Genomic DNA, 26784 nt, shown 5'->3' with positions numbered 1-26784 from the left:
GTAAACAAGCAGACATTGTACTTTATAGTTGAATAAAATTGTGAATAAATCAGTTGTCAGTACAGTTTCACCATATATGTGAGAGAGAAGTGATCAATGACTTTTTGTCCTATTTATCATGAAGCTGATTTTAAAAGACGAGATTTCTGGTTTAATTAAAGATTAGTTTGTAAACTATGAAACAGAGTTAAAAAGGGATGTTAGCTTCTACACCAATGTTCAGAGCAGTATTATTCACTGTAGTCAAAAGGTTGTTTCCAAATGTCCCATCAACAGATAAATGGATAAACAAAATGTGGTAGGTGCATACAACAGAATATTCAGCTTGAAAAATGAATGAGATTCTGATATATGCCACAACATGGATGAACCTTTAAAATATTATGCTAAGTAAAGTTAGTCAGACACAAAAAGGACTAATATTGTATGATTCCATTTATGTGAGGTACCTAGAATAGGCAAATTTATGGAGACAGAAAGTAGAACAGAGGTTGCTAGGGAGCAGGGGAGGGAGGAATGGGGAGTAGTTGTTTAATGAGTACAGAGTTTCTGTGTGGGATGATGAAAAAGTTCTGGAGATGGGTAGTGGTTATGGTTGCACAATTTTGTGAATGCACTTACTGCCACTGAATTGTATACTTAAAAGTGGGTAAAGTAGTAAATTTTATATGTATTTTACTACAATTAAAAAGAAAAGATAGGGCTTCCCTGGTGGCGCAGTGGTTGAGAGTCCGCCTGCCGATGCAGGGGACACGGGTTCGTGCCCCGGTCCGGGAAGATCCCACATGCCGCGGAGCGGCTGGGCCCGTGAGCCATGGCTGCTAAGCCTGCGCGTCCGGAGCCTGTGCTCCGCAGCGGGAGAGGCCACAACAGTGAGAGGCCTGCGTACTGCAAAAAAAAAAAGAAAGAAAGAAAGAAAAGATAGCTGAATTGATGTTGAAGAAGCTCCAGCTAGACGGTCAGCAAGGAAGGGCATCGCTATACCAGTGGAAGATGTTGCTTCCAACGTGGTATGTACATTATTTGTGAAAATAGCGAGGGTCCATAGCATACTTCCAGACCCTGATTCGCTGTTGAGGCACATCATGGAAGTTGTGATTACAAACTGATTGTGACCACTTAGTATATGTTTCTTCAGCCTACAGGGCTGAAACAAGTGAGTACAGGATGCTTTTCTACACTGAATTGCTCTGGCTGGCAAGCAAGAAAAGGTTTGCAGTGTTTTCCAGCGAGATATGAAATCTTTTAAAATGACTATTTCTGTGAATACACATGGCATGTCTCAGGAATGCATTTAGGATTTTGAATAGTCTGGATCTTTGACTTCAGGGTCTAAATACCAGAATTTTTAAATGATTAGACATCATGACTTCTTAAAACTGAACAGTGGTGCAAATGGCTCAGTGGCTGAGAGTTTGACTTTTCCCCAGTACCAATGATTTTCTTCATGCATCAGGAAAAACACTTAAGATATGTCTTTGCATATTAAAAATCACATCCAAATGCTACAACTGAACATGCAGAAATACCTTGTGAGCCAAATGTCACCAGAGAGAGGATGTGACTCCATCAGCTGCTGTCTCCCAAGCCGAGACCTTTAACCTTCTAGCTTTCAGTGGCACTAAGCTGGGACACTTGTCCTCTGGTGAAACACTGAAAATAGCCTTTGGAGAGAGCTCTCTCCATAATTTCTGTATCTGCATTTGACCTGAAAGGCCAAAATATCTGTCAAACCTTCCCAACAACCTATAATTCTGAGTTAAGATTTTCTCATTTAGAAAACATAAAGAGTGGGGGGAAACCCGACAAGCTATGGCAGGTGACAGCTCAAGTAGCTACCCAGGCAGATATAGATTTCTTTGTGAATGATTTCAAACGCTATTTCTCCTCTCACAGTTAGGAAAGAAACATTACTGCTATGCACTTTTAAATTTGATTTTTACTTTTATTTAAGATATACAGATCCATGGTTTAAAAGGTCACATAGCTCCATAAAGATTTTAACAAAAACAGCAATTTCATGTTTCTCATCTCCTCACCCCTAATCCCATATTTCCAGAAGCAACCACTCTCACCATTTGTTTACTGCTTTCTTCTGATACCTCTCTAGCTCTAAAAATATACTCAGACTAGTATTTAAATTTTTTTTTCCACATTAGATGTTATCTATTAGCTTTCTGTTATGGAAGAAAAAGGGGATTAGGTCCACATACAAACACTCATTTTCTCTCACACTCCTCTTCCCATTATAGTTATATCATAATTTTTGGTTAGCTAATCAGACAGTATGTACATTGTCTGACTACATATGTGATTATATAATAGTATTGCTAAGCAAATACTATTCACAGCTGTATCATGCAGTATACTTTGGTTACATTTCCTTTTTGCACAATGTTTTTGCTTTCTCTGGAGTTAATAAGGATTTCATTTCTTCATTTGCTCAGTTTTCTGTATATTTATCACTAATTTCTGTATTTTTATCACTAAACTCTTCTCCAGAGGTTTAATTATTGCTTAAATTTACTTGAATGTATCAGATTATCCATCAGTTTCCATTTTTCTTGGGGAAATCCTTCTTAGAGTCCCTCAACTCCTGCCTCAATCTGGTGTAGATGTTACCTAGGCCTGATGTACAGCTCTTTTCCAGAGATTTTTCCTTCTCCATCCTCTTTTGGATTCCATTTGTCACTCCCCTGCGTCCTATATCTTCCTCGTTATTGTTTACTTCCTTGTTTTGGTGGAACATATCCTCTGGCAACTTTCTTAGATGGGTAGGTGGGAAATAAATTTTCTGAGACTTGGCATATCTTTATACTAGCCTCATCTAAACAGTTTAGCTGGGGAAGCAGCTATAAATTAGAAATTATTTTCCTCACAATTTTGAAGACATTGTTCCACTGTCTTATAACCTCAAATTTTGCTATTAAGAAATCTGATGGTATTTTGATTCTCAATCTTTTGTATGTGACCTGTGATTTTCACTCCTTCAGAAAAAGTTAGGCTCTTCTCTTTGTGTACAGTGTTCTCAAATTTTGTGATGTTGTGCCTTGATATGAACCGTTTTCATTCATTTTCCTGAACACTCGTGGGTATTTTAGCTGAATATTTAGATCCTTCAGGTTAGGGAAATTTTCTTATATTATTTCTTTGGTAATTTTCTCCTGTCTATTTCCTTCTCTATTACTTTCTAGATCTCCTTTTTTTTTTTTTTTTTTTTTCAGAAAGATGATTTTATTTATTTGCAGAATTATTAAATAACTTTTCAGATTCTTTTTTCAAAGAAAATCAAAGGAAAAACGTATTGAGGAAATATAAATGTGAATTGCACTATAATCAAGGAGGTAAAAGCTGATGAACCGTCTGTGATCTTCTTTCTTGCTAACAAAACTGTGGTTTTATATGGAATAGCGATTGTTCCAAGCCATCAGTGAATCATAACTGGTCTAAGGCTAAGCCAGTCATGAAGATCCTGAATTCCCAGTGTTCCCAGTGACCCTTGCAGTTAGAGATTCCACGGGAAGCAGTCTGGCAGGAGGTGGAAGGGGAAGCTGACTTCAAGAAAGCTTCTGATTTCCAGATAAATAGTATACATGCTCCTGTCACCGTTCTTCTGCCACCCTCCTCTGCCTAGGAGGATCTGATGCTTTTTCCTTTTTTTTTTTTTTTTTTTTTTGCCACTGCACGGCATGTGGGATCTTAGTCCCCTGATCAGGGATCGAACCTGCACCCCCTGCATTGAGAGAGTGGAGTCTTAACCACTGGGCCGCCAGGGAAATCCCTAGATCTCCTATTAATCAGACATTGTACCTATTAGTCTAATTCTCTAATTTTCATATTTTTAATCACCTCTTATTTATTTCTTTTTGTTCCACTTTCTGTGAGATTTCCTCAACTTTATTTCTAGCCTTTCTATTAATGTTTTACTTTTGCTATCATATTTTTGTTTTCAAAAGTTCTCTTTTGTTCTTTGAATATTCTTGTTATAGCCTTCTATATGTATCCAGTATCTTCTCATCTCTTAACTCTCTAAAAATATTAATGATAATGCTTTTTTCCTGACTCTTCTTCTTCTATCTGCATTGTCTTTTTTCTTTTTCTTTCTTTCCTGTTTAGTTCTTTTAGTCTTTGGTGTTAGAAGTAGCCTTCAGATTCCTGATGATCATTGGCTGGCTGTCCATATTAAAAGTGCAGCAACTTCTTGAGCTGTTAACCTGACTGACAGGCTTCTAGGAACTTACTGAGGGGAAGAAGTGGGTGGGTGGGAAGGTTGTCTGCCTTTTAGTACATATGTAAATTTTTCCTTTATACCCCTGTTTCAGGATGCAACTCTCTCCCTCTTGTTCAATCCAGTCTATTTCCAGATCAGAGGAGGCAGTTCCTCCCAGAATGGTTGGTGTGGAGGGGGATTTAGAAAGCCCAACTGCTTCTTGTAAAGATTTTCAAACTGTCCTTTCAGCCCCTCTTGCCACTGTCTCCCCAGGCCCCACTTTCAGAGGTATTTAGCATTCCTAAGTCCTAAGGAGCTCTGCCATGTGGGTTGCCTTGCTTCTGGGAACTCCCTAATTCCAGCTAAGGTTTCAGCTTTCTAGGGTCTGCTCTGTCAGTTACCACTCATCTGTCTTCACTCTAATTTCCGGAGTGCTGTTATGTTCTCCATTATCATTGCCCAAGTGAATTTGTGCTTTTTAAAAAATTCTTTTTACTATCATTTAAGAAGGATTTCCAAAAGGTTGGAGGTAAATACATGTCTTCAATCTGCCATATTTAATCAAAAGTCTTTTCATTTTTCATACCAGGGTTTACATTTAGAATTTTATAATTTTAAAAATGTAATGTATCCAAAATTAGGTGTGATTTATGCATGCATCTGAATCCCTTTGGTCGGTGGTTCTAAAAGGGTAGTTCCTCAGGCCATCAGCATTAGGTTCTGCTGGGAACTTGTGAGAAATGCAAATTCTTGGGCCCTACCCCAGACTTACCGAGTCAGAAACTCTGGACGTGCAGCCCAGAAATCAGATGCTTGAACAAGCTCTCCAGGGGGTCAGATGCGTGCTAGAGTCTGAGAACCACTGCTGTTGGTGATGGAGGGATTCTGAACACTTGAGAAACACTACCCTACTCTCAACCTAAGCTTCAGATCCATCTCTTCAAATCCAAACCCACAAAGTGCCCAGCAGAGTGGCTGTTTTGAGATGACTTCCTCTAACAGGATCCATCCTCCTGAGAAAATGTGTGTGAACTCAGATGCTTTTTTCTTCCATGACACCACCTAGTTGTTTACTGCCTTAGACAGTAAACAGACCGGGATCCCTGAGGCCAGAAATGCTAGCACGGTATGAGAAGAAAAGAGTCAGAAGTAGAGAAGTTTGGAGAGGAGGGATGTAGTTGGGCCTCCTCCCTCTTCCATATTTTCAGCCATCAACACGTTGAGAGAGGAGTTGCCAGCTTCGCTCAGGGCAGAAATCCTCGGGGAGCCTCATGGAACAGGAGGAACTTTGTTCTGAACCTCATGGTACCAGAGGTTCTCACCTGCCATCGCCCTCTGCATACCTTCAGAGCAGCAGAGGCTGCCGATCATCCCACCCCATCTGTATGTGTGACTCCTCTGAGTTCCTCCGTCTGCGTCTCATCTCCCTACCTTCCCTTCTTCCCCTTCGCCACCTTGGCGATGATCTTTGCACGTTCTCCTTTGGAGCAATCACAGCCGCTGTCCCTCTGAGCTCTCTCCAAGGCACAGTTAATACTCTCTTTCCACCTTCCCTCCCAGGTATGTCTTCACTGTCATTTATACCTTTGAAGCCTTGATAAAGATACTGGCAAGAGGATTTTGTCTAAATGAGTTCACTTACCTGCGAGATCCTTGGAACTGGCTGGATTTTAGTGTCATCACCCTGGCGTGAGTATTTCTCCACACTGACTTGTATGTGCATCTGTGTAGGGCTTGTAGGTGTGTCCAGGCTGCCACTCTGGGGATGTTTCCTTATCTCTGTCCAGCTTCCCCTTTCGGGACTGTGTGGCCTAGGGTTTCTTTGCCAAAGACTGTTGGCTTTGGGAGTCATTTTCTAGGGTTAGTCCCATACACTCAGGGAGAAGTTGGAGACCTCAGATCTGAGCTGATAACTGGCCTGTCAAAGTGGATCAGACAAGGCTCAGCCTTGTACCTACCAGATACGAAGGTCTTTACCTGAGAACCAGTGCCTGAGAAGACGGGTTGGCCACACCCACATGCTTGAATATCCATCCACACATGTAGCACACGGAGCCTTCTAGATCACAATGCATCTTCTCAAAGGGGCCATTCTGGAAAATATTGCCTTAATTAAATCAGTGTTCATGTCAGTCTATAAGTGGAAGTGCTAGTAGATTCTCAGTGTCTGTTCTGGGTCCTTCCTAGGCTGGTGTCACCCAAAATTGTCCTTATTTATGCTGCATGAATTCCCAAGTACCTCTTCTTGCAGAGATGCTGACTGACTTCTGGTCCTACAGGTATGTTGGTGAAGCCATAGATCTCCGAGGGATCTCAGGCCTGCGGACGTTCAGAGTCCTTAGAGCTTTAAAAACAGTGTCTGTGATCCCAGGTGAGCCGCTTTAACCAACACATTTACTCATAGAGCTTATGTTGGTTTCCACAGCCTAGTGTCCCATTTTGATTTTCACAAGAGCCCTATAAATTTCTGGGACATGGACTACTGTCCCCATTTAAGAGACAAAGAAACTGAGGCCCCGAGAGTAGAAAACACAATCCCAAATCCTCGTCACTAGAGACATTTGTGACCTGGAAACCTCATGTCCTGATTCTCAGCCAACACTCTGTCCACAGTACCCCATGGTGTCCGTAAAGAACAAGAAGGTCAAGTGGGGTCATTGTGGGGTTCAGGCAAACCTCCAGTCAGATTCTCATTTATACTTTAAACCGAAATGTAAACGTGGAAACAGTGAAGAAGGAAAAAGGCACTCCTAGGCTCTGGTGAGTATCTTCCCCATTTCCATGGATCTGAAAATTTGGGCCTCAGCCCTGTCTTTGGACCCACAGAAGAGAAAATAATTAGACAATTCTTGATTACAGGCAATTCAGAAACAAAAATAGTGTACCAGGGCTCATCTTACCAGGCCTCCAATAAGTAACCCAGTGATACTCCTCATCTCCCACTGGGTTGATGGAGGGGATAGTGAGGCCAGAGACCAGGTAACAGCCCTGAGATGGGACTCAATGCTTCTCCCTTGTGGCCTGATGGGTTATCTCCCCTGCCTCACCCCTGAGAACCCATGCCCTCATCTGGGAAATAGAAATACTCACGCTAGAGTGGAAGTCCCTTTCCACGGTTCTGTGACTGGTTCTGCAGGGAACGACTGAAAAGTCTTTGCCAACTTCCACTGGACAAGCTGCTTCATGAAGAAAATCACAGCAATAAGTAGTCAGTTCTGCTGCTTGGTACCTCTCTCACCTACTCCCAGCCAGGAAGACCCTGAGTCTTGTCTACAAGACCTGGCCTGTCCTGACCCTCCTCCTCTCCCTGTCTCATCTCTCTCCTGTACCCACCTCACACCACATTCCAGAATCTGCCTGTGGTTCCACAGACACTCAAAGCTTTTGCTCATTGCCCGGCCCTGGGCCATGCTGCTCCTCTGTCAGGAAATTCCTCCTCCTCTCTTCACTCAACTCATATGCATCCTCAGGGCTCTGCCACGCTCTGACCTCCTCAAGGAGACTCCCTGGTCCTTCCCATCTTCCCCACCCTCCACCCCATCTTACCCTGACTCCCAGGCTTCTGTGAGGGGCTGTTCCTCTGTGTGCCCACCTGCTCAATAATGTTATGGAGTTTCCCCTCACTCATCAGACAGCCCCACCACAGGCCAGTGCCTTAACCATTGCTCGGCTCCCAGAGGGGACCACATGGGGCAGGGGGTGTGCTCCATGGCTTATTTGTTGACCAAAATGACAAAGCAAGGCTAGATCGCAGTCTGCTTCCCTGGTTAGAGCTCTTTCTGCTACCTGGGAAGCTGCTTTCCCGAAGAAGGTGTTTTCCTTTGCCAGAGCCACAAATCATCTTTCCTTAAACAAGCAGGGGCCCCACCTTTGCTGCCAGCTGTGCTCCTTCTCAGATTCTCTGTTTCTTCCTCAGTGACTCTCAGTGTCTCTCATAGCTTCACACTGTTATGTACATCTCTGTGTCTTTGCATCTCTGTCTCATTCTATCTCCCTTGCATGTCTCTCTCTCCCCCTCCCTCCCTCCTTTCTTCCTCCTCCTCCTCCTCCTTTTCTCTTTCTCTTTCACTCACTCAGACACACACACTCACACACACTGAGGTACGTGTGTCCCCAGCCTTGAGCTGCCTCCCAGGACTGAGATAAGGACAGAAAAACAGATACCAAATGACTGGAATGAAGTTAGTAGCCTCACGCCTAGGGTAGTGCCTGGAACATAGCAGGTACTCATCAATTATTTTTTAAATTGAATTGCTACTCTCCAGAATTTATTAGCTTTAAAATGAAATGCATTGCCTGGATCTCAGTTGCTTCATCTTTACAATGGGACAATAATCTCTGCCTGCCTCTCAGGCTTATTGCAAGGTTCAGATGAGAAACTGGGCTTGGAACTGCCCTAGAGTTTGTAAAATACCTCACACCTGTGTGTAGTGAGAGGGTAGGATGGCTAAGATGCAAGCGTGCCAGGCACACATGTGTGTTCTGTGTGTGGCACCTCATCCACGTGAGAGTATCAGTGTCGTCTCCCCACAGGGCTGAAGGTCATCGTGGGAGCCCTGATCCACTCGGTGAGGAAGCTGGCGGACGTGACCATCCTCACCATCTTCTGCCTGAGTGTCTTTGCCCTGGTGGGCCTGCAGCTCTTCAAGGGCAACCTCAAGAACAAATGTGTCAAGAATTGCACAGTTGTCAACGATACAGCCAATTACTCTTCTCACGAAAAACGGGAGTGGAATTTCTGTCATAGGGACCCAGGTCTGGTTGGCAGGGGTGTGAAGCCCCTGCATACCTGTATAGACATATATTTTGATTCCTCTTTTCTGCTGAAATGCTTCTCATGAGCTGTGTTTTACTTTTGGGCACCCCATTCTCTGTTGCCAAATTTCCTTTTACAAGGAAATGAGCTATAAATCCAGAGGCAGGTAATTCTGCCTCTGCTGAAGGAAGCTCAAAGCTGAAGCCACTGCTCAGCTTTTCTCTTCCCAGCTGAGACATTTCCCCTTCCAGGCATCCCAGCATATCCAATGAGGGCACGTGGCCAAGGGCTCTCTCCTCACTCCAGCAGAAGACTTAGCAGGTGTTGATTTCACCACTCAAGGCTTGAGTTGAGGGTTGAGAACCATGTAAGGCTTTCAATTCTTCCTTTATTTTGCAGATTTCTACACCAACAAACCAGGCACTTCTGATCCCTTACTGTGTGGCAATGGATCTGATTCAGGGTGAGTACCCAAGCCATGACATAGCACCAATGCCCAGCAGCCCTTTCTCCTTCTTGTCATCAGCTTTTTCTGGGTGAAGCCTGGATTGCAAGTCCTGAGGAAGATGTAGAAATTAATAAGTCATGGCCTCTGCCATCCCAGGCTCATGAGGAGGGAGTATATGAGTTAGCTCTTGCTGTGTAGCAAACAACCCCAAGATTTTGTGGCCTAAAACACCAGCCATTTACTTAGCTCAGGATTCTGCAGATCTGCACATTGAGCTGAGATCAGTCTACTGTTCTTCTGATATTGACTGGGCTCATTCATGCATCTGCAGACAGTATATGGATTAGCAGGGGTCTGGCTGATCTAGGATGGCCTCAGCTGGGGTGTTTTGTCTCTGCTCCATGTGGTCTCTCACCCCCACCCCCACCCCCGCCATCAGACTAGCCCAGGCTTATTCTTCTGGTGGAGGCAGGATTCCAAGAGAAAGAGTGGAAGTGTTCCAGGTCTCTTGAGGCCTAGACTTAGAACTGGCATAATGTCACTTCTATTGCATCCTATTGACTAAAGCAAGGCATAGCCCAGTCCAAATCCAAGGAATGGGAGAATAGACTCCACCTGTTGCTGGGAGAACCTGCAACATCATATTAAAAGGGGTGTGGAGACAGGGATGGGAATAATTGTGGTCATTTTTGCAAACAATCTGTCCCAGGAAGGAACAAATATTTATTAAATATGTTTTATGTTAAATGCTCTACATTTAATTACAACTCTATCACATGGGTTTCATTATCCTCACATAGCAGAGGAAGAAACACATGCATCAGACTTTGCAGTTTCAAATTCTTGCAGAGGCCAGACACATAACAACAAATGTGAGGAGTTGGCTGGGTGGGAACCATGATCCTGAGAGTTCATGCTCCATCTAAAGGGGTAGCCACTTCTCAGTTCAGCTTTTGGTTGTCATGTGGAAATGTGGGTCCACTGTTTCCAGAACATCCAAGTTTTTAAAAGAGAGACAGGAAATTTCAATTTTTATGTAAACTCTCTTAACTATAAACATTGGCTACCAATTTCAGAAAATGTCTACATATTGTGGGCCAAACAAAATATTTTAGCAATGCAAATTCAGCTAGCAATCTGCCAGTTTGTGAGCTCTGATGCATATACATAAAGATGCTATGCTGTGAAGTACAAGTTGTGTCCTAGAGGCTCCCTGGGCTGCGGAAACGCAGCGAGATGATGGTGTGAGGCAGGGAGGATGTCAGGGAAGGTTTCCTAGAGGTGGCAACTGAGGTGAGATTGAAGGGTAAACAGGATGTCTCCAGGCTTGATGAACAAGAGATGGTTTGGATGGAGCCTTTCCTTTTTTTATTTTATTTTTTAAATTTATTTATTTATTTTTGGCTGTGTTGGGTCTTCGTTTCTGTGCGCAGGTTTTCTCTAGCTGCGGCGAGCGGGGGCTACTCTTCATCGTGGTGCGCGGGCTTCTCATTGTCGTGGCTTCTCTTGTTGTGGAGCGCAGGCTCTAGACGCACAGGCTCCGTAGTTGTGGCTCATGGGCTTAGTTGCTCCATGGCATGTGGGATCTTCCCAGACCAGGGCTCGAACCCGTGTCCTCTGCATTGGCAGGCAGATTCTTAACCACTGTGACACCAGGGAAGCCCGGATGGAGCCTTTAGATAGCAGAACAGAATGTGAGACAAAGCAAAGGGGTAGAGGGCCCCTCAGGTCTGCCAGCTGCTTTGACCACAGGAACAGGTGTGAGCAGAAAGAGGTCAGGCAACAGATCAGAAAGACTCATCCCTCCCACCTCCATGGTGAGGGGGTCTGGAACCCCAAGCCCACACAACCCCCTCCCTGAGTGGCTAACAGCCCTATATTGCACAAGTGGAGGTGGGTGGGAACTTTATGGAGTTCTGCCTTCATCAGCTCCCCAGGAAAACAATATCAGCTAAAGATGAGGGGTGGGACTAACAGGAGAATTTGAGCAACACAGGCCTCTTGGCCTCTTTCTTCACGAATGCACTTGGCATTTGGTTCTTGAGTTCAGGAAGAGGGCTGTTCTGATGTCAGTTTTCATTTGCCTTTGACTTAAATTGCCACCGAGGACCCGTCAGTGTCCTCCTCCTGTCTGGATAATGGCATTTCTCATGAGGAGGGTTCCACAGTAGCCCATGCACTGACTGTGGTAAAGCTGTGGGGTCCATCCATGGGGCCCCCCTCCAACTTTGAGAGAGACCAGCTATCCTGCTGCATAGGTCCTGGCCAGGCGGGAAAGGAGTGGATAGGGCTGGAATGTTAAGTAGAGGCCAGCTTAGATGATGGGCAGAGTGAGCCCTGACAGGCATGCTGTGAACACCAAACTTGGGTTCTGTGCTGAGCTGCAGAGAAGCCAGAGCCCTGAGCAAAAGCCCCCACTGACCAGTGACACTGCAGGGAGAAAGTCCAGGGTCTCAAAGTGGAGAACAAGTACCAGGAAATACTTGATGATTTTCAGCATTCTTTCACATACGTTATTCTAGTCCATCTTTTTGGTAGCTTCAGATTAAAAACACCAAGAAATTTATTTCTGCATTTTACATACAATATTTGCTATGCTGAAGGCATCTTGCAAGAGCCTTTACACCGTGGTCTCATTTAATTCTCTGAGCAGTTAGCTGTTGATGTGTAGCAGCTATAGAGGTGTTCTACGGCAGACAGAAATAGGCTGCCCTTAGTGTTAACTAGCAAACCTACAGGTAATGGGTTAACTAGCTCCTTGGGAGAGCAGAACCAAGAGACTGTCTTTATATGTGGGTCTACAGAGTCTGGAAACTCGCAAATCTTCAACCAAGATTGGAGACAGAATTGGGATTTAGTTATAATCAAGTTGTCAGGCCCTAATCAATTGTGTGGGTTCCTGGATGTGTGTTTGTATGGATGTCTGGAATAAGAAGACCCCCCAGGGTTGGTGTTGGTGGAGGAATCCTGAAGTAGAATCCTGAACTACAAAAAAGGCGTTACTGTCTCCTCAACCAGGCCATCTCACTGGGGTGCAGGGGAGCACTCACATGCCTCACGCTTAGAGATGCTTCGCGATACCAACTCACCCTCTTATCGTGAGAGAGAGGGCAGTGCAGCCCTCGCCATCCCAGTGCTCACCAGGCAGTCATGTTCAGTTTGGCCTTCCTTCATAGGTCAGTCTTCATAAACTACTTGACAGTTATATTCCTCCTTTTAAATAAATCCATTGGCATCTGTGTCCTTTTAGACAGCTGACTTCTCTCTGAACCCTAGCTTCCACATCTGTTTTTTTTTTCTACATCTTTATTGGAGTATAATTGCTTTACAATGGTGTGTTAGTTTCTGCTTTATAACAAAGTGAATCACTTATACATATACATATGTTCCCATATCTCTTCCCTCTTGCGTCTCCCTCCCTCCCACCCTCCCTATCCCCCCCCTCTAGGTGGTCACAAACCACCGAGCTGATCTCCCTGCGCTCTGCGGCTGCTTCCCACTAGCTGTCTATTTTACGTTTGGTAGTGTATATATGTCCATGCCACTCTCTCACTTTGTCCCAGCTTACCCTTCCCCCTCCCCATATGTGTTAGCATACGGTATTTGTCCTTCTCTTTCTGACTTACTTCACTCTGTATGACAGACTCTAGATCTATCCACCTCATTACAAATAGCTCAATTTCGTTTCTTTTTATGGCTGAGTAATATTCCATTGTATATATGTGCCACATCTTCTTTATCCATTCATCCGACGACGGGCACTTAGGTTGTTTCCATCTCCGGGCTATTGTAAATAGAGCTGCAATGAACATTTTGGTACATGACTCTTTCTGAATTCTGGTTTCCTCAGGGTATATACCTAGTAGTGGGATTGCTGGGTCATATGGTAGTTCTATTTGTAGTTTTTTAAGGAACCTCCATACTGTTCTCCATAGTGGCTGAACCAATTCACATTCCCACCAGCAGTGCAAGAGTGTTCCCTTTTCTCCACACCCTCTCCAGCATTTATTGTTTCTAGATTTTTTGATGATGGCCATTCTGACTGGTGTGAGATGATATCTCATTGTAGTTTTGATTTGCATTTCTCTAATGATTAATGATGTTGAGCATTCTTTCATGTGTTTGTTGGCAGTCTGTATATCTTCTTTGGAGAAATGTCTATTTAGGTCTTCTGCCCATTTTTGGATTGGGTTGTTTGTTTTTTTGTTATTGAGCTGCATGAGCTGCTTGTAAATTTTGGAGATTAATCCTTTGTCAGTTGCTTCATTTGCAAATATTTTCTCCCATTCTGAGGGTTGTCTTTTGTTTTTTTTGTTTGTTTGTTTTGTTTTTTGCAGTACGCGGGCCTCTCCTGTTTCCCATTTGTTTATTTTTGTTTTTATTATTTTTTTGTTATTGAGCTGCATGAGCTGCCTGTAAATTTTAGAGATTAATCCTTTGTCAGTTGATTCATTTGCAAATATTTTCTCCCATTCTGAGGGTTGTCTTTTGGTCTTGTTTATGGTTTCCTTTGCTGTGCAAAAGCTTTGAAGTTTCATTAGGTCCCATTTGTTTATTTTTGTTTTTATTTCCATTTCTCTAGGAGGTGGGTCAAAAAGGATCTTGCTGTGATTTATGTCATAGAGTGTTCTGCCTATGTTTTCCTCTAAGAGTTTGATAGTTTCTGGCCTTACATTTAGGTCTTTAATCCATTTTGAGCTTATTTTTGTGTATGGTGTTAGGGAGTGATCTAATCTCATACTTTTACATGTACCTGCCCAGTATTCCCAGCACCACTTATTGAAGAGGCTCTCCTTTCTCCACTGTATATTCCTGCCTCCTTTATCAAAGATAAGGTGACCATATGTGCATGGGTTTATCTCTGGGCTTTCTATCCTGTCCCATTGATCTGTATTTCTGTTTTTTGTGCCAGTACCACACATCTGTTTTTTAAAAAAGGATTATTGAGAAGATTAAATTATAGCATTTGTAAAGCACTTAGGAGAGAGAGAGGCACACAGTACTTGCTCAGTTATTAGAAAGTGGTGGGGTTTTTTTTGTTTTTTTGTTCTTTTGCGGTACGCGGGCCTCTCACTGTTGTGGCCTCTCCCCCTTGCAGAGCACAGGCTCCAGATGCGCGCAGGCTCAGCGGCCACGGCTCACGGGCTTAGCCGCTCTGTGGCATTTGGGGTTCTCCCAGACCAGGGCACGAACCCGTGTCCTCTGCATCAGCAGGCGGACCCTCAACCACTGTGCCACCAGGGAAGCCCAGAAAGTGGTGTTTTGATTGTTGCATGTAATTGGTCAGTGAACTTGGCTAATTGTGAGTGCTCCTTTGAAAGACAACTCTGCAGGTGATGCCAACTGGCTCAGGTTTTACTGACTCTGCCTCCCCTGGTGTCAATTTGCAAAGAGCTCACCATCTTATGGGGTCATGTCTGGGCAGCCAGCTAGCCTTCTCCAGGCCATTTCCCTTTGCGTGAAACTATGACGTGAAGGTATTATGTTACCAGGGTGGGGTGGGGCCGGGAGAGGGAGGTACCTCTTCTAGGGCCTGAGATGAGCTCTTGTCTAACACTCAGAAATGAATCATAGGGACTTCCCTGGTGGCACAGTGGTTAAGAATCCACCTGCCAATGCAGGGGACATGGGTTCGACCCCTGGTCTGGGAAGATCCCAGATGCTACGGGGCAACTAATCCCGTGTGCCACAACTACTGAGCCTGCGCTCTAAAGCCCATGATCCACAACTGCTGAGCCCACGTACCACAACTACTGAAGCCCGCACGCCTAGAGCCCATGCTCCACAACAAGAGAAGCCACCGCAATGAGAAGCCTGCGCACTGCAATGAAGAGTAGCCCCTGCTCGTCACTAGAGAAAAGCCCGTGTGCAGCGACGAAGACGCAACGCAGCCAAAAAAAAAAAAAAAAAAAAAAGAATCGTCTGAGGAAATGTGCATATGGACAAAATAAAACACTTTTTTGTAAATGAGTGTTTGAGCAGACAGCAGGGTACGGAACCCAGGAGAACTGCTCTGCCTCATGGCTCGCGGTCTCAGGATTTATGGAGGTGGGGTTAGCTTTCCGGGTTGTCTCTGGCCAATCATTTTGCTTGTGCCCATATTTGGTCTGACTCAGGGCCCTTCCTGGCTGCACACACGTCTCTTAGTCAAGACAGTTTCTATCACGAGGGTTTCTGGGAGGTTTGCAGGACTATTATGGGTTGGCGCCTCCTCCGTCCTTTTTTCCCCTCCCAAATTCTTCTGGTTGGTTGTGGCGGCAGCTTGTTGGTTCCCTGTTCCTTACTGAGACCTCTTGTTGTGAGACAACTCACGTAAGCGGTTCTAACCTGGCCAGGATGGGTGGTTTCAGTCAGTAATTCCCTAACATTATCGTCCCCATTTAATGGGCAAGAGAAACTGAGACCTAAAGAGAATGAATGTCCAAGGCCACTCAGCTAATAAGAGGTAGGCTAGGCCTTGAACTCCAATCTTTGACTTCAAACCCTCAGGTCTTCCTACAGCTCTGGACTGTCTTGCCCCCGGTAAGTGAGAGGCTGTGCAATTGACAACCTTCTCTGTTCTTGCTGCAGCCACTGCCCTGAAGGTTATTTCTGCCTTAAAACATCTGACAACCCAGATTTTAACTATACCAGCTTTGACTCCTTTGCTTGGGCATTCCTCTCACTGTTCCGCCTCATGACGCAGGATTCCTGGGAACGCCTCTACCAGCAGGTATTGATCTGCATGTCCCCATACAGACTCGTTTGGAGGCTGGGGCATTGGCTGCATGGCTACATTCTTCCTGGAGGACCCTGAGCATGTCAGGGCCCCAAGTTCTCTAGGTACAAGTCTCTCTTCTTTCTTTTGAATCTGCAGACCCTGAGGGCTTCTGGGAAAATCTATATGTTTTTTTTCGTGCTTGTCATCTTCCTGGGGTCTTTCTACCTGGTCAATTTGATCTTGGCTGTGGTCACCATGGCATATGAGGAGCAGAACCAGGCAACCATTGATGAAATTGAAGCCAAGGAGAAGAAGTTCCAGGAGGCCCTTCAGATGCTCCGGACGGAGCAGGAGGTCAGTGAGGGGTGGATCTTTGTGAAATCTGTTGCAGGTTGTACATTGTTGGGCAGATATCTGGACTAGCCTCTTAGAGTAAGACTGTCATTTTAGGGAACCATAGGAAGATTCATCTTATCTCAGGGACCATCTTAGGTTAGATTTTCTCAAAAAAAATGAATGAAGAGCCTGTGCATGTGATTCACTGAGGGGTGCTCTTAGGAGGAGACTGAAGGAAACAGGATGGGACAGGGGAAGAATTAAACAAGGAAGTGGCCTCAGCTAGATACCACCTTTGGCCTGATCCCATGGGGAGCTCCAGGGCATGACTTGTTCCACAGGGTTATCCCTACCTGGAGGCAAGAACGCTGGCCCTTTGTACCTCCATACTTGCTCCAGCCAAATGTATAGTCAAAGAAAGTTTTCTGCAAATCCTGCAGCTGTAACCCATTAGTAACTAACATTCAAGCAGCTTGAGATGAGGGTACTGACCTGGTAAAAGAGATCTGGACAGGGCATCAACAGAGTTTACTACAGGGTGTGAATGAGGGAGGTGACCCAGAGGTCACTCTTCCTGCCATGTCTTAATCCAACCACCACCCAGGTCCTAATCCTGATCTCCTCTGGTTTAGATGCCATCACCTCTGTGACACCCCATGTCTGGGGGACACACATTTATGCTAAGCTCATCCAGATACTGCTGTTCTCTCCTTTCAGGTGCTGGCAGCCCTGGGGGTTGACACAGCCTCTCTCCACTCCCACAGTGGATCCCCTTTGGCCTCCAAAAATGCCAGTGTGAGAAGGCATAGAATGAAGCCAAGGGTGTCAGAGGGCTCCACAGATGACAACAAGTCACCCCAGACTGAGTCTTACAATGAGCACAGAATGGTAAGGGGCTCAGGTTTGTGCCTTAAAGGTGACCCACCTTTCCAGCTGCCATGGACAATGTGCTGAAGTGGGAAGAGGTTTGTAGCAGAGAGATATCTGGAGGTACAGAGACTAGGAGGATGTTTTGATAATACAGACCCTGCCTGCCACGCCCCCCAACCAATGGTAGCCTAAACTAGGACAGGGGCATTATGGATGGGGAAAAGGGTGGATTATAAAGACTTTTAGGGGGACTCGAGGGAATAAACAAGATTGGGACTGTGGAATGTTGGAAAAGAAGGGAGAAGTCCAAAATGCCTCCCAGGTTTCCAGATTGGGCAGTTAGGTAGGTGGTGATTCTAAGGCAGTAGCACTGGAGAAGAGCCCTGGATTGTTTGTGACCTTGAACATGCTGACCTTGAGGTGTCTGTGGACCTGTGGACATCAAGGGTCAGCTTCCTTCTGATACTCTGATCTTCAGTTCTGGAGCAGGAGTGGGATCCTTGTTCGTGATGCTGAAATCATTTACAAGCTTCTTTCTGACCTCATGCCTCAGCCCCTGCAGCTCAAATTCTCCCCTACTGTTGGCACAGGAGATCCCAGCACCTGTCTCTGTGATAACAATCCAGCCTGGGAATAACTTCAGTACCTCACTTCAGACCCTGTAGCAATTCTCCCCACCATCATGACCCGCTACCTCCTACTCCAAGATTCCCTGTACTCACCAAGTTTCCTCCCACCAGCTCCTTCTCCCTTGAAAGTCCTATGTACCCCAAATATACCCTTTCCACAGGCCTGAGAGATAATAACCCCTTTGTGGTAGAGTAGATCCCACAATAGCCCACAATAACAGTATGGGAAAGGGGATCAACATGGGTATTTTTCAAGGCTGCTGACGCTCACTTCCCTCCCGATCTCTTTTCTTTGTGCTTCTCTGAAGGATGTTCTACTTTTTGGAATAGGATCTCTACAACCCCCAGACTTCCGTGTGCATGGACATACACAGGCACACTCCCATGCACACTGACCTCAGTGACACTGACGCTTCAGCATTTATCAGAGTCTGTGCCCTTCCCTTCCTTGCTCTGCCTCTTTTGAGCAGCACCTGATATGGACAGGGCACAGTTCAGAAGGTGTTTCAAAGGGAATTTGACTAGGGCTCTGACAGCCATGGAACAGGATGAATCACAGCTTCCGTGGACATGTCAGTGACACTCTGAATTGGGCTTTAATTTCTCCTATTCAGTCAGCCTCGCACAGATTAGCACTTGGATGTCCAATAGTTGTCTGGTGTGTGTCTGTGTGCTTGTGTCTCCAGCTAGGTTTACCTTCAAAAGGAAAAAGAGGAACCATGTTTTGTTAATTCAACAACACTAGGTGCTTGTTATAAAGAGTTGCCTAAAACACAGTCCATTTCCCAAGGATTTCCATTTGGGTGGAGGAGGAAGATATAAAAATAGCTGTGTGTTGAGTGCTTTATTAGGGACACCTAGATGGTGTTTGGGGAAAAGAAGAGGAAACATCTACTCTTATGAGGGTGAGGGTGTATCAGGAAAGGCTTCATGGAGGAGGGGATAATTTAAGTGAATAGTAAATAGTGAGTAGGGGGGTCCTCCAGTAATTGAGGACTGGGAGGGTTTGGGGAGGAATGTTTTCCAGGCAGAAAGGAGGTCATGTTTATGCAAAGACAGGGAGGCATTGTTTGGGTACTTCCTTAATACTAACTGATTGACTGGAGTCCATTCAATAAGGCATCCTCTTCCTTCTTTCCCAGGTGTGTTATTGTAGTAAGTAGACCATAGGAAGTTTTAATAAAAAGCCATTTTCTGACCAGCAGTAATGAGAGAGAGGTTGGGGGTAGCACTGAGCAGAGAGACACAGCAGGGTTTTCAGGGAACACACAGGAAACCAGTTGGTTTGCTCGGAGGATGCATTTTAAAGTCACGTCCGATACTTAGATTCAGAGTTCATTGTCCACCATTTGTCAAATAGGTTAACTGTGAAATATTAGCTGGTGGCCAAGGAGGCACTGCTTGTCAAATATGGGACCAAAATTTTCTTCTTAGTTTCTTGGTTTGCCTAGTGCCCAAGTGCATATAACTCAGTTGTCCCATCTTTAATAAGGATATGCCAATTCTGTTCCTTTGCTTCAAAACTAGGAAGGATTCATGGATTTTTATGAGTTCAATGTCCTTGGACATATATTCTAGGCTAAAAGTGCTGTGTTTTTTAAATTAATTAATTAATTTTTGGCTGTGTTGGGTCTTCGTTGCCGCGCATGGGCTTTCTCTAGTTGCGGTGAGCGGGGGCTACTCTTCGTTGCGGTGCGTGGGCTTCTCTTGTTGCGGAGCACGGGCTCTAGGCGCGCGGGCTTCAGTAGCTGTGGCTCGCAGGCTCCAGAGTGCAGGCTCAGTAGTTGTGGCGGACGGGCTTAGCTGCCCCGTGGCATCTGGGATCTTCCTGGACCAGGGATGGAACCCGTGTCCCCTGTATTGGCAGGCGGATTCTTAACCACTGTACCACCAGGGAAGTCCCTAGTGCTGTGGGGGACTTTAATACTGAATTACAGTGATGGTTGTTGAACAGGACTGGGCTCCAAATGATCAAGAAAGCAAATTTCACTTCTGTGGGAGAGGGGGATAGGTCAGGAGAGCTTTAATTGACAAAAACTTTAGTAATTTAGCAAATAAAAGGAATTAAGGAAGGGGGAAAAATTCAGCATTATGATCAGAGTTTGATAGGAAGTCAGTATTTAGATTTTAGAAACACTTTCTATGAGCTGAGGACAGAATTGATAACTTGTCTGGTCAAGATCATGGTCGTGGGAACTAGCCAACCCAGCACACTAACTCTCCAGGGGCTCTGGGCCTCTGAATTAGCTCCTTTCCTCTGGCAACTGTAGCCACACAGTTCCCTCGGAGGAAGATTTTGATGGGAAATGTTTATTGATTTGGAGGAATGGCACTATTCTTCCAGGAAATTAGGCTGCAACTCTCCCTTCAATCTCCCCATTGTTGACTGTTCAACGTTTGCCTCGAGGGATCCTAGAAGCTCATTATATTACAAAGCTCTTATCTCCTCCTTTGCAAAACAAACTCTCGCACCCATATAGGCTGGATCTAATGAACTGTTGAACCTAATTTTCAGAAAATAAGAGCACTCGTTTGTTCAGCAACCCTTTACTGAGCTTGTTCCTGTACTGGTGTACATAACTGTCTACTGAAGTCACATTTGCATTGAAGCAGGGAACTTAAGATACCTTTGTCCAGCACCATGGCCAAAGGCTGGCAAACAACTGACGCATCTGGGTGACAAGGTTGTCCTCTGTCACATCCTTGGCCATGATGACCTATTTGCTGATCTTGAACACCTTGCAATCTCTTTTTGATCTTGGCCCTTTCCCAGGCTGTGTCAAGAATATTCTTTTCCTCTCTTTTCTCCCCATGTATACCTAGAATACCCCATAGGTCTGTGTCTTTAATTTTCCATGGGAAGGTCACGAGGCTGAGGGCAGGGAGGTGGGAATGGGGGTTGGTGGGGGGAAGTGTTGGGTTCCAGATTTGCCTGCAGGGTGCTCTCCCAGCCTGCCTTCTTTCTTGCTCTTTTGGGGCAATGCCCAGTCTTTCCTAGGCCTCACCTCTGGGAGACACCAGGCTAGCCATGGCAGTGCGTTCCATTTCCAGGCCCCTGGCCGAGACATCTCATTCCCTGATGGGGTCACAGATGATGGAGTCTTTCCTGGAGACTGTGAAAGCCATCGGGGCTCTCTGCTGCTGGGTAGGGATGCAAGCCAGCAAGGCCCCCTCCCTAGGAGTCCACTGCCTCATACTCCCAGCCCTGGCTTAGGGCATGGAGAAGATGGACCCCCAACATTGCCCACTGGTGAGCTTGCCCCTGGAGCCATCGAAGTCTCGGTGAGTTTGTGAACGCTCCAGACTCTTTGGGGCTGCTCTCCGGCTAGAGGCCTCAGGCCAAGAAGCCCTGAGTGTCACCCGTGGAAGGATCCTTTAGACATCACTCTGCCCAGCACCTCCCATCTACCCCCATTTTACAGGCAAGGCAGGTGAGACCCAGAGGGAGAGATTGGGTTTCACAGAGATCAAACAGGTTTTCTGGTTTACTCTGCAGGACGGTGATACAGGCTGTTTTCCAACTGATGTCATTTTTTCCCCCAGAGTTTCTCTGTCCCTACTCATAGGCCTGTTTGCTTCCTGGACGAGTGTGAAAAAAAATTAAAGGTTCTTCTCTTCTTGCCTGTGACTCTGTGAAAACTACCTTGGGCTTGACAACTAAGACTCAGAGAAATCCTGGGAGGGGCCCCGGACAGATCTTAGCAGAAGCAAAGTATCCCTGACTTTAGTTGGAGAAGCAATAACTTGCCAAAATGTACAAATTAGGCAACAGTGACTAACTGGCCAGCAGTCTTAATAGAATAATCACAGAGTGTAATGGCAAATCAGGGACTCCTCATTGGATTGGAGCTGTGATTTAATTTAAACTCTCCCTCCAGCTTCAGTAATGATGCTTCTAGTGTTTTTTCATTTTGTTTTTTTTGTTGTTGTTGTTTTTCGCCCTCTGGCCAGCCCAGGACACACAGTGGTTTACAAACCGACTTGTGAGCTGACCATTATATGGCTCTAGTGACTTGGATGAGTCTTACAGTGTTACCTTAGCTCCAACTCTGACTGGATGCATGGGGTTCAGGGTCCCAGCAAGAAACAGATGAACCACTGCAGTGGGCAAGTGGAGAGGGTTTATGGAAGTATTTACAGAGATGTGCGCTGGTCTCAGGAACTGAGAAGGGGCAGTGAGGCGCCGAGGAACTAGCCACAGTGGGAAGCTGTAATAAGCCTAGGCTGAAGGGGTGAGGGGAAGGACCAGAGCCCAGCAAGACCTGCCCCTTTATGTGAGAGGCAGCCTGATGGAAGGTGGCCCAGCCACAGGCCAGCAGGGAAGAAGCCAGCTGGCAGATAGCCAGCTCCTGTCTCCTCCCAGCCTCTGATCTCCTGTCTGTGCCTCCCACTGGCCAAACCCGACCAGAACCAGAGGGTGAGGGTGATGCAGTTTGCTCAGGTCACCCTCCATGGGTACAGAGCAGGGCAGAGATGGTAGAGGGTAGGTCTCCAAGACCTACCGAGAGAATCACCAACCCCAAGTCCTCAAGTCAAAGCCAGGCTTCAGGGTCCTCTTGGAGGTACTTTAACTCTCTAGAAAATGCCTCATTTAGGAAACCGTGTTATTGCTCTGTGGATTACCACTGTCCTGGATATTCCAGCCTTGATTCATTTTAGTGAAATTATCTGGCTAGTACAAGATTAACTCTTTAATCCCTTCCATGTCACATGGACCTGAACATCAGTCACAGCTGTGCCATTTACCAAGTGAGTCACCTTTAGCAAGTCCCTTAAATTCTTCAAGCCTCCATGTCTCCCCTTATAAAGACCTTATAAAAAGGTTTCTAAATGGCTGAAGGGTTAAATGGAATCACAAAGTGCCTTCACTTATGTACACATCTGATCAATAATAGCAGCAGGTGCTAGAACCTTTTGTTGAGTCCTCATGGTTGAGAAATTTCTAAACTTTCCTTATATGTACTATATACCTATGAGCTTCACCTACAGCAAATGCTCAATAAATGCTTGTTGAATTTGGATTCTGAATGGTTAGTGCAGTGCTGAGTCAGCTACAATGGGTCTGGGACTCCCCACATCCAGGGTAAGTGTGTGACTAGAGTTAGGGCCCTGGCACAGAACCCAGACAGAACTTCCAATAAAGGCCCAGAGAGAGAAGAGTCAAAAGGATTGTGTCCTAAACTAAGAATTGAACAATCAAGACACAACAAATATTCCCTCAGAAAGAGAGAAACCATGTGGAATAGGAGCTGGGTCATATGTTGGGAAGAGAAATGGGCCTCTTAGGAGGGAGGTCAAGGAAGCCTATCGTGGAGTAGGAATTCTCTGTAAATGTCATATGCGCAGCCCGGCAGAAGTCCAATAATGACTGCCTGGCCTGATACCCCTGCAACTCCCACTACCCTTTGGTAGAAACCTCAGAGACCCTTGAGGCAGCCCCCCTCCCCACCCTGGTGCCCAAGAACCTGTCTTAGGGAAGGACTCTGCAAAGCCTCAGGTGAGGCCAGGTCATCTGTTAGCTACGAACTCAGGCTCTGGTTGCACCCCAGCTCCGTGTCACGCAGTTCCTCACATCTGAGCTCTTACCCCAAGTTCATGGAGTAGCCCCTTTACTCCAAGCATGACTGCAGAGGACCGTAGCTTCACTGGGCAGCTTGCAACCACCAAACAGAGGCCAATAAGAAGCTGAGTGATCTGTTTTTGCCACTGAAGACTTTAGGGGAATGTCTTGACTCTGTTTGTGTCCCAGCAGGCATCTGATGCAGGACAGAAGACTTACTTGACAGCAGAATACTTGAATGAACCTTTCCGAACCCAAAGGGCAATGAGCGTTGTCAGTATCATGACCTCTGTCCTCGAGGGTAAGTATTGCTCATTGGAACTTCCACTCACTGTGCCATGAGCAGTCCCCATATGAGCAGAAGATGGGATGCCCCAAACCTGTGTCGAAGAGCACCCATCTCTGTGTCCTGGGATACGCCTCACTTTTATGCCCTTGTCTCCAATTACCCTTTATCAGTGTGGTTTTTAAAATGTGGATAAATTTTCAAAAACAATAGAATCCAGTGAATGAAATGCTCTAGTTAATTTCTTGTTCAAATTAACATCTGCTTCATATGTATTCACAAAACTGGATTTTAAAAAGTGATCCAGCAGGCATAGAGAATCTCAAGCTACCACTCAGGTATGCAAGAAATTTAACAGTCTTTAATTTTCAAACATGGAAAAATTGTTCCCATGTGTTTCACGGCAGTGACTTTTATGGTTATAACTTAATTTCTGTCTCAAGCTCATGCTGAACATTAGAAGGCAATTTAAGCAAATTAATTCTTCAGTTTAACTAAATCCTTGTCAATTCAGTGTTCCATCAATCAGGTGGGAATCCACTCAGCCTCCCCAGGGTTGGATCTAAATTCCAACTGCTTACACCAAGCCACAGGGTGGAGGAAGAGAATGGCCATCTGGCACTCAAGTACCAAAGAGCACGGCTATATCCTTCTCACCCTGAGTATAAGACCTGTCTTCTTATCCAGCCTTTCTTTTGCCTCAGGGCATGGAAAACATGGCCTTAGTCATATCCAGTTATTCATCTCCTCTGGACAAATTTAAAATGTCCTGAGCTGGAGGATGGAGAAAGGAGTTTGGATGTTGGTGTGTCCCTGAGAAGGGGCCCTGCGCACTCTCCTTCCAGCCCCGGGCTGAATTCTAACTCAGGGGAGGGCATGGTGGGCAACAGACACCACCAACAACGAAATGTTTGAGTGATTTGAAGACAGAGCCAACCTGTACCTTACTTTCTAGGTGAAGCCGGAGGCGGCAAGTCTTAGACAGAGACCCTCATGCCTAGTATGACACAGAAACCATAGGGTAGCATGGGCCGGTAACATGCCTGGGCAGAGAAGAACTGAGGCAGCCTCAGAGGGTGCTCTGTGGCCCCAGCATGACAGGAGAGTATCCGGATGATCACCTTGTTCCCACTGAAGGCTGCAGAAGGAGATGAGTGAGAGGCAAAGAGGGAACAGCCATCTCCATGGCTCTCCCACCAGCGACGACCAAATGGGAACATTGATGACTCAAGTGAAATACACTTGGCAATGACTTAGGGCCAGCTCAACCCTCCACCAACCTTCAGCTCGCCAGAACTCAGACACAACTCAGATAACGAAGTAGTAGCAGACGTTGAATTAACCAAAACAAAGTCCCCTGGTTGGAGACTTGAAGTATAAATTGAATTCAGTTACGGGAGAGAAAACCCCGTAAGCTACATTTCTTGCATAACTGAGTTTGTGTTTTGAGAAATGTGTACCTATTCTAGCAACAACCGTGTTGTTGTTATTTTTGCTCATGGATAACTATTTAATAATTACTCATCAGCAGAGAGTGAGGATTAGAGAGGTGGAGGAGGAGGGAGAGGTTGGAGGACAGGGAAGGTAGAGAAAAATGCTGGTCTGGAAGATTGAAGGAATGAAATGGAGAAACACAGGGCAGTGACAAGCTGGGGCCAGTCAGCGTGGTTGTGGGTTTTTCCCAACCAGGTTCAGTTGGTTGGGTGCAGGTACAGAGTCATCTCCATGTTGGGTTCATTCAGAGTTGGGGTTTTGCCAGGCAAGTACAATGGAGCGGGGAGAGGGCAAGGGAACTGAGGTGTCTGCAAGGGAGTATGAAGGGGGTGGACATGAAATGTAAGCTGGGTAAGTTGAGAAGCAAAGACATGCATGACCTATGCGATGGATGGTTAAAGAGTGTACGGTCCATGGTTTGGAGTACTGAATGGGGACAGAGGTTGGGTTGCACTTGCTAGACTACAGGGGCTCAAAAAGGAGGAAAAGGGTGAGTGCTGAAGTGGAGATGGGAGGTGTTATAATGGGAGTTATAAGTAATGACGAGGTCTAGAAGCTGGCCATGGGGTGGGGGTCTGAGTCCATGCCCGGCTGACAGCTGTCATTGACCACACCTGCGATGCAGAACTCGAGGAGTCTAAACAGAGGTGCCCACCCTGCTTGACCAGCTTGGCTCGGAAGTATCTGATCTGGGATTGCTGCCCCACGTGGGTGAAGCTTAAGACCCTTCTCTTTGCGATTGTGACGGACCCCTTTGCAGAGCTCACAATCACCCTGTGCATTGTGGTGAACACCATCTTCATGGCCATGGAGCACTACGGCATGAGTCCCGCTTTCGAAGCCATGCTTCAGATTGGCAACATTGTGAGTGCCCTGGCAGCCACTGCCTGTGCTGTCAGATCTGTGGGGCTCTGGGTGGGGTAGAAGCATGCCCTCATTCACTGGAGTGTTGATCTTGCTGGCTGAGAGCAGTGTGGGAGATGTGTAGACACTTAGTGCAGGAAGTCAAGTCTGGAGGACCAGGCTGAGCTGCTGGGAATTGCTTTGGGATGAACGAGCACAGGGAAGTGGACAGAGAGAGCCCTGACCTAGAGCCAGCTAACCTCCCCTTTGCAGAACTTAGGACAGCCACCTGAATTCTCAGCACTGCAGCTGTCACTACCTCGAAATGATGATAAATGCCACTTTCCCATCTAAAGACAACCTATGGACTTGCAAATTTCCTTCCAATTTTATTGCTTTTGTGACGGCAAAACACAGTGTCTGTGGTTTTTCAATGCTGTCATTTAAGTGCAGAAGAGTGGGGGGGGGAGGGAGGGGACGATAATGAGAGAGAGGGAACCTGGGATCATGCTTGCTGTTGTCACAGAAGTGTCAGGGAGTCAGAACTTTTTTAAAAATCTGGTTCAGACAGGGCTTTCCTTTAAATTTTCCTCCATAACTTTGTAGTATAATTTTCTTTGAACAACACAAAGTCCATACTGGATTTCCCTAC

The 26784-nt window shown here is 45.8% G+C and overlaps 1 protein-coding gene across 1 annotated transcript in view; it reads left to right on the top strand.

Annotated features, from left to right (window-relative positions):
• The window catches only part of SCN10A (sodium voltage-gated channel alpha subunit 10), a 78235-nt gene that overhangs the window by 14476 nt on the left and 36975 nt on the right, over positions 1–26784 (top strand). The window contains exons 4-13 of the mRNA XM_007468152.1: positions 5771–5899; positions 6490–6581; positions 8744–8965; positions 9366–9429; positions 15985–16126; positions 16271–16468; positions 17168–17338; positions 20938–21231; positions 23702–23810; positions 25915–26153. Of these exons, the coding sequence (XP_007468214.1) occupies positions 5771–5899; positions 6490–6581; positions 8744–8965; positions 9366–9429; positions 15985–16126; positions 16271–16468; positions 17168–17338; positions 20938–21231; positions 23702–23810; positions 25915–26153 (1660 nt within the window). The remainder of the gene's footprint in view (positions 1–5770; positions 5900–6489; positions 6582–8743; positions 8966–9365; positions 9430–15984; positions 16127–16270; positions 16469–17167; positions 17339–20937; positions 21232–23701; positions 23811–25914; positions 26154–26784) is intronic.

Source organism: Lipotes vexillifer, unplaced genomic scaffold (genome assembly GCF_000442215.2).
Source record: "Lipotes vexillifer unplaced genomic scaffold, Lipotes_vexillifer_v1.1 scaffold1770, whole genome shotgun sequence".
Taxonomy (NCBI): domain Eukaryota; kingdom Metazoa; phylum Chordata; class Mammalia; order Artiodactyla; family Lipotidae; genus Lipotes; species Lipotes vexillifer.
The sequence above is the reverse complement of the archived record's forward strand: the minus strand, read 5'-3'. Positions and strand labels throughout refer to the sequence as shown.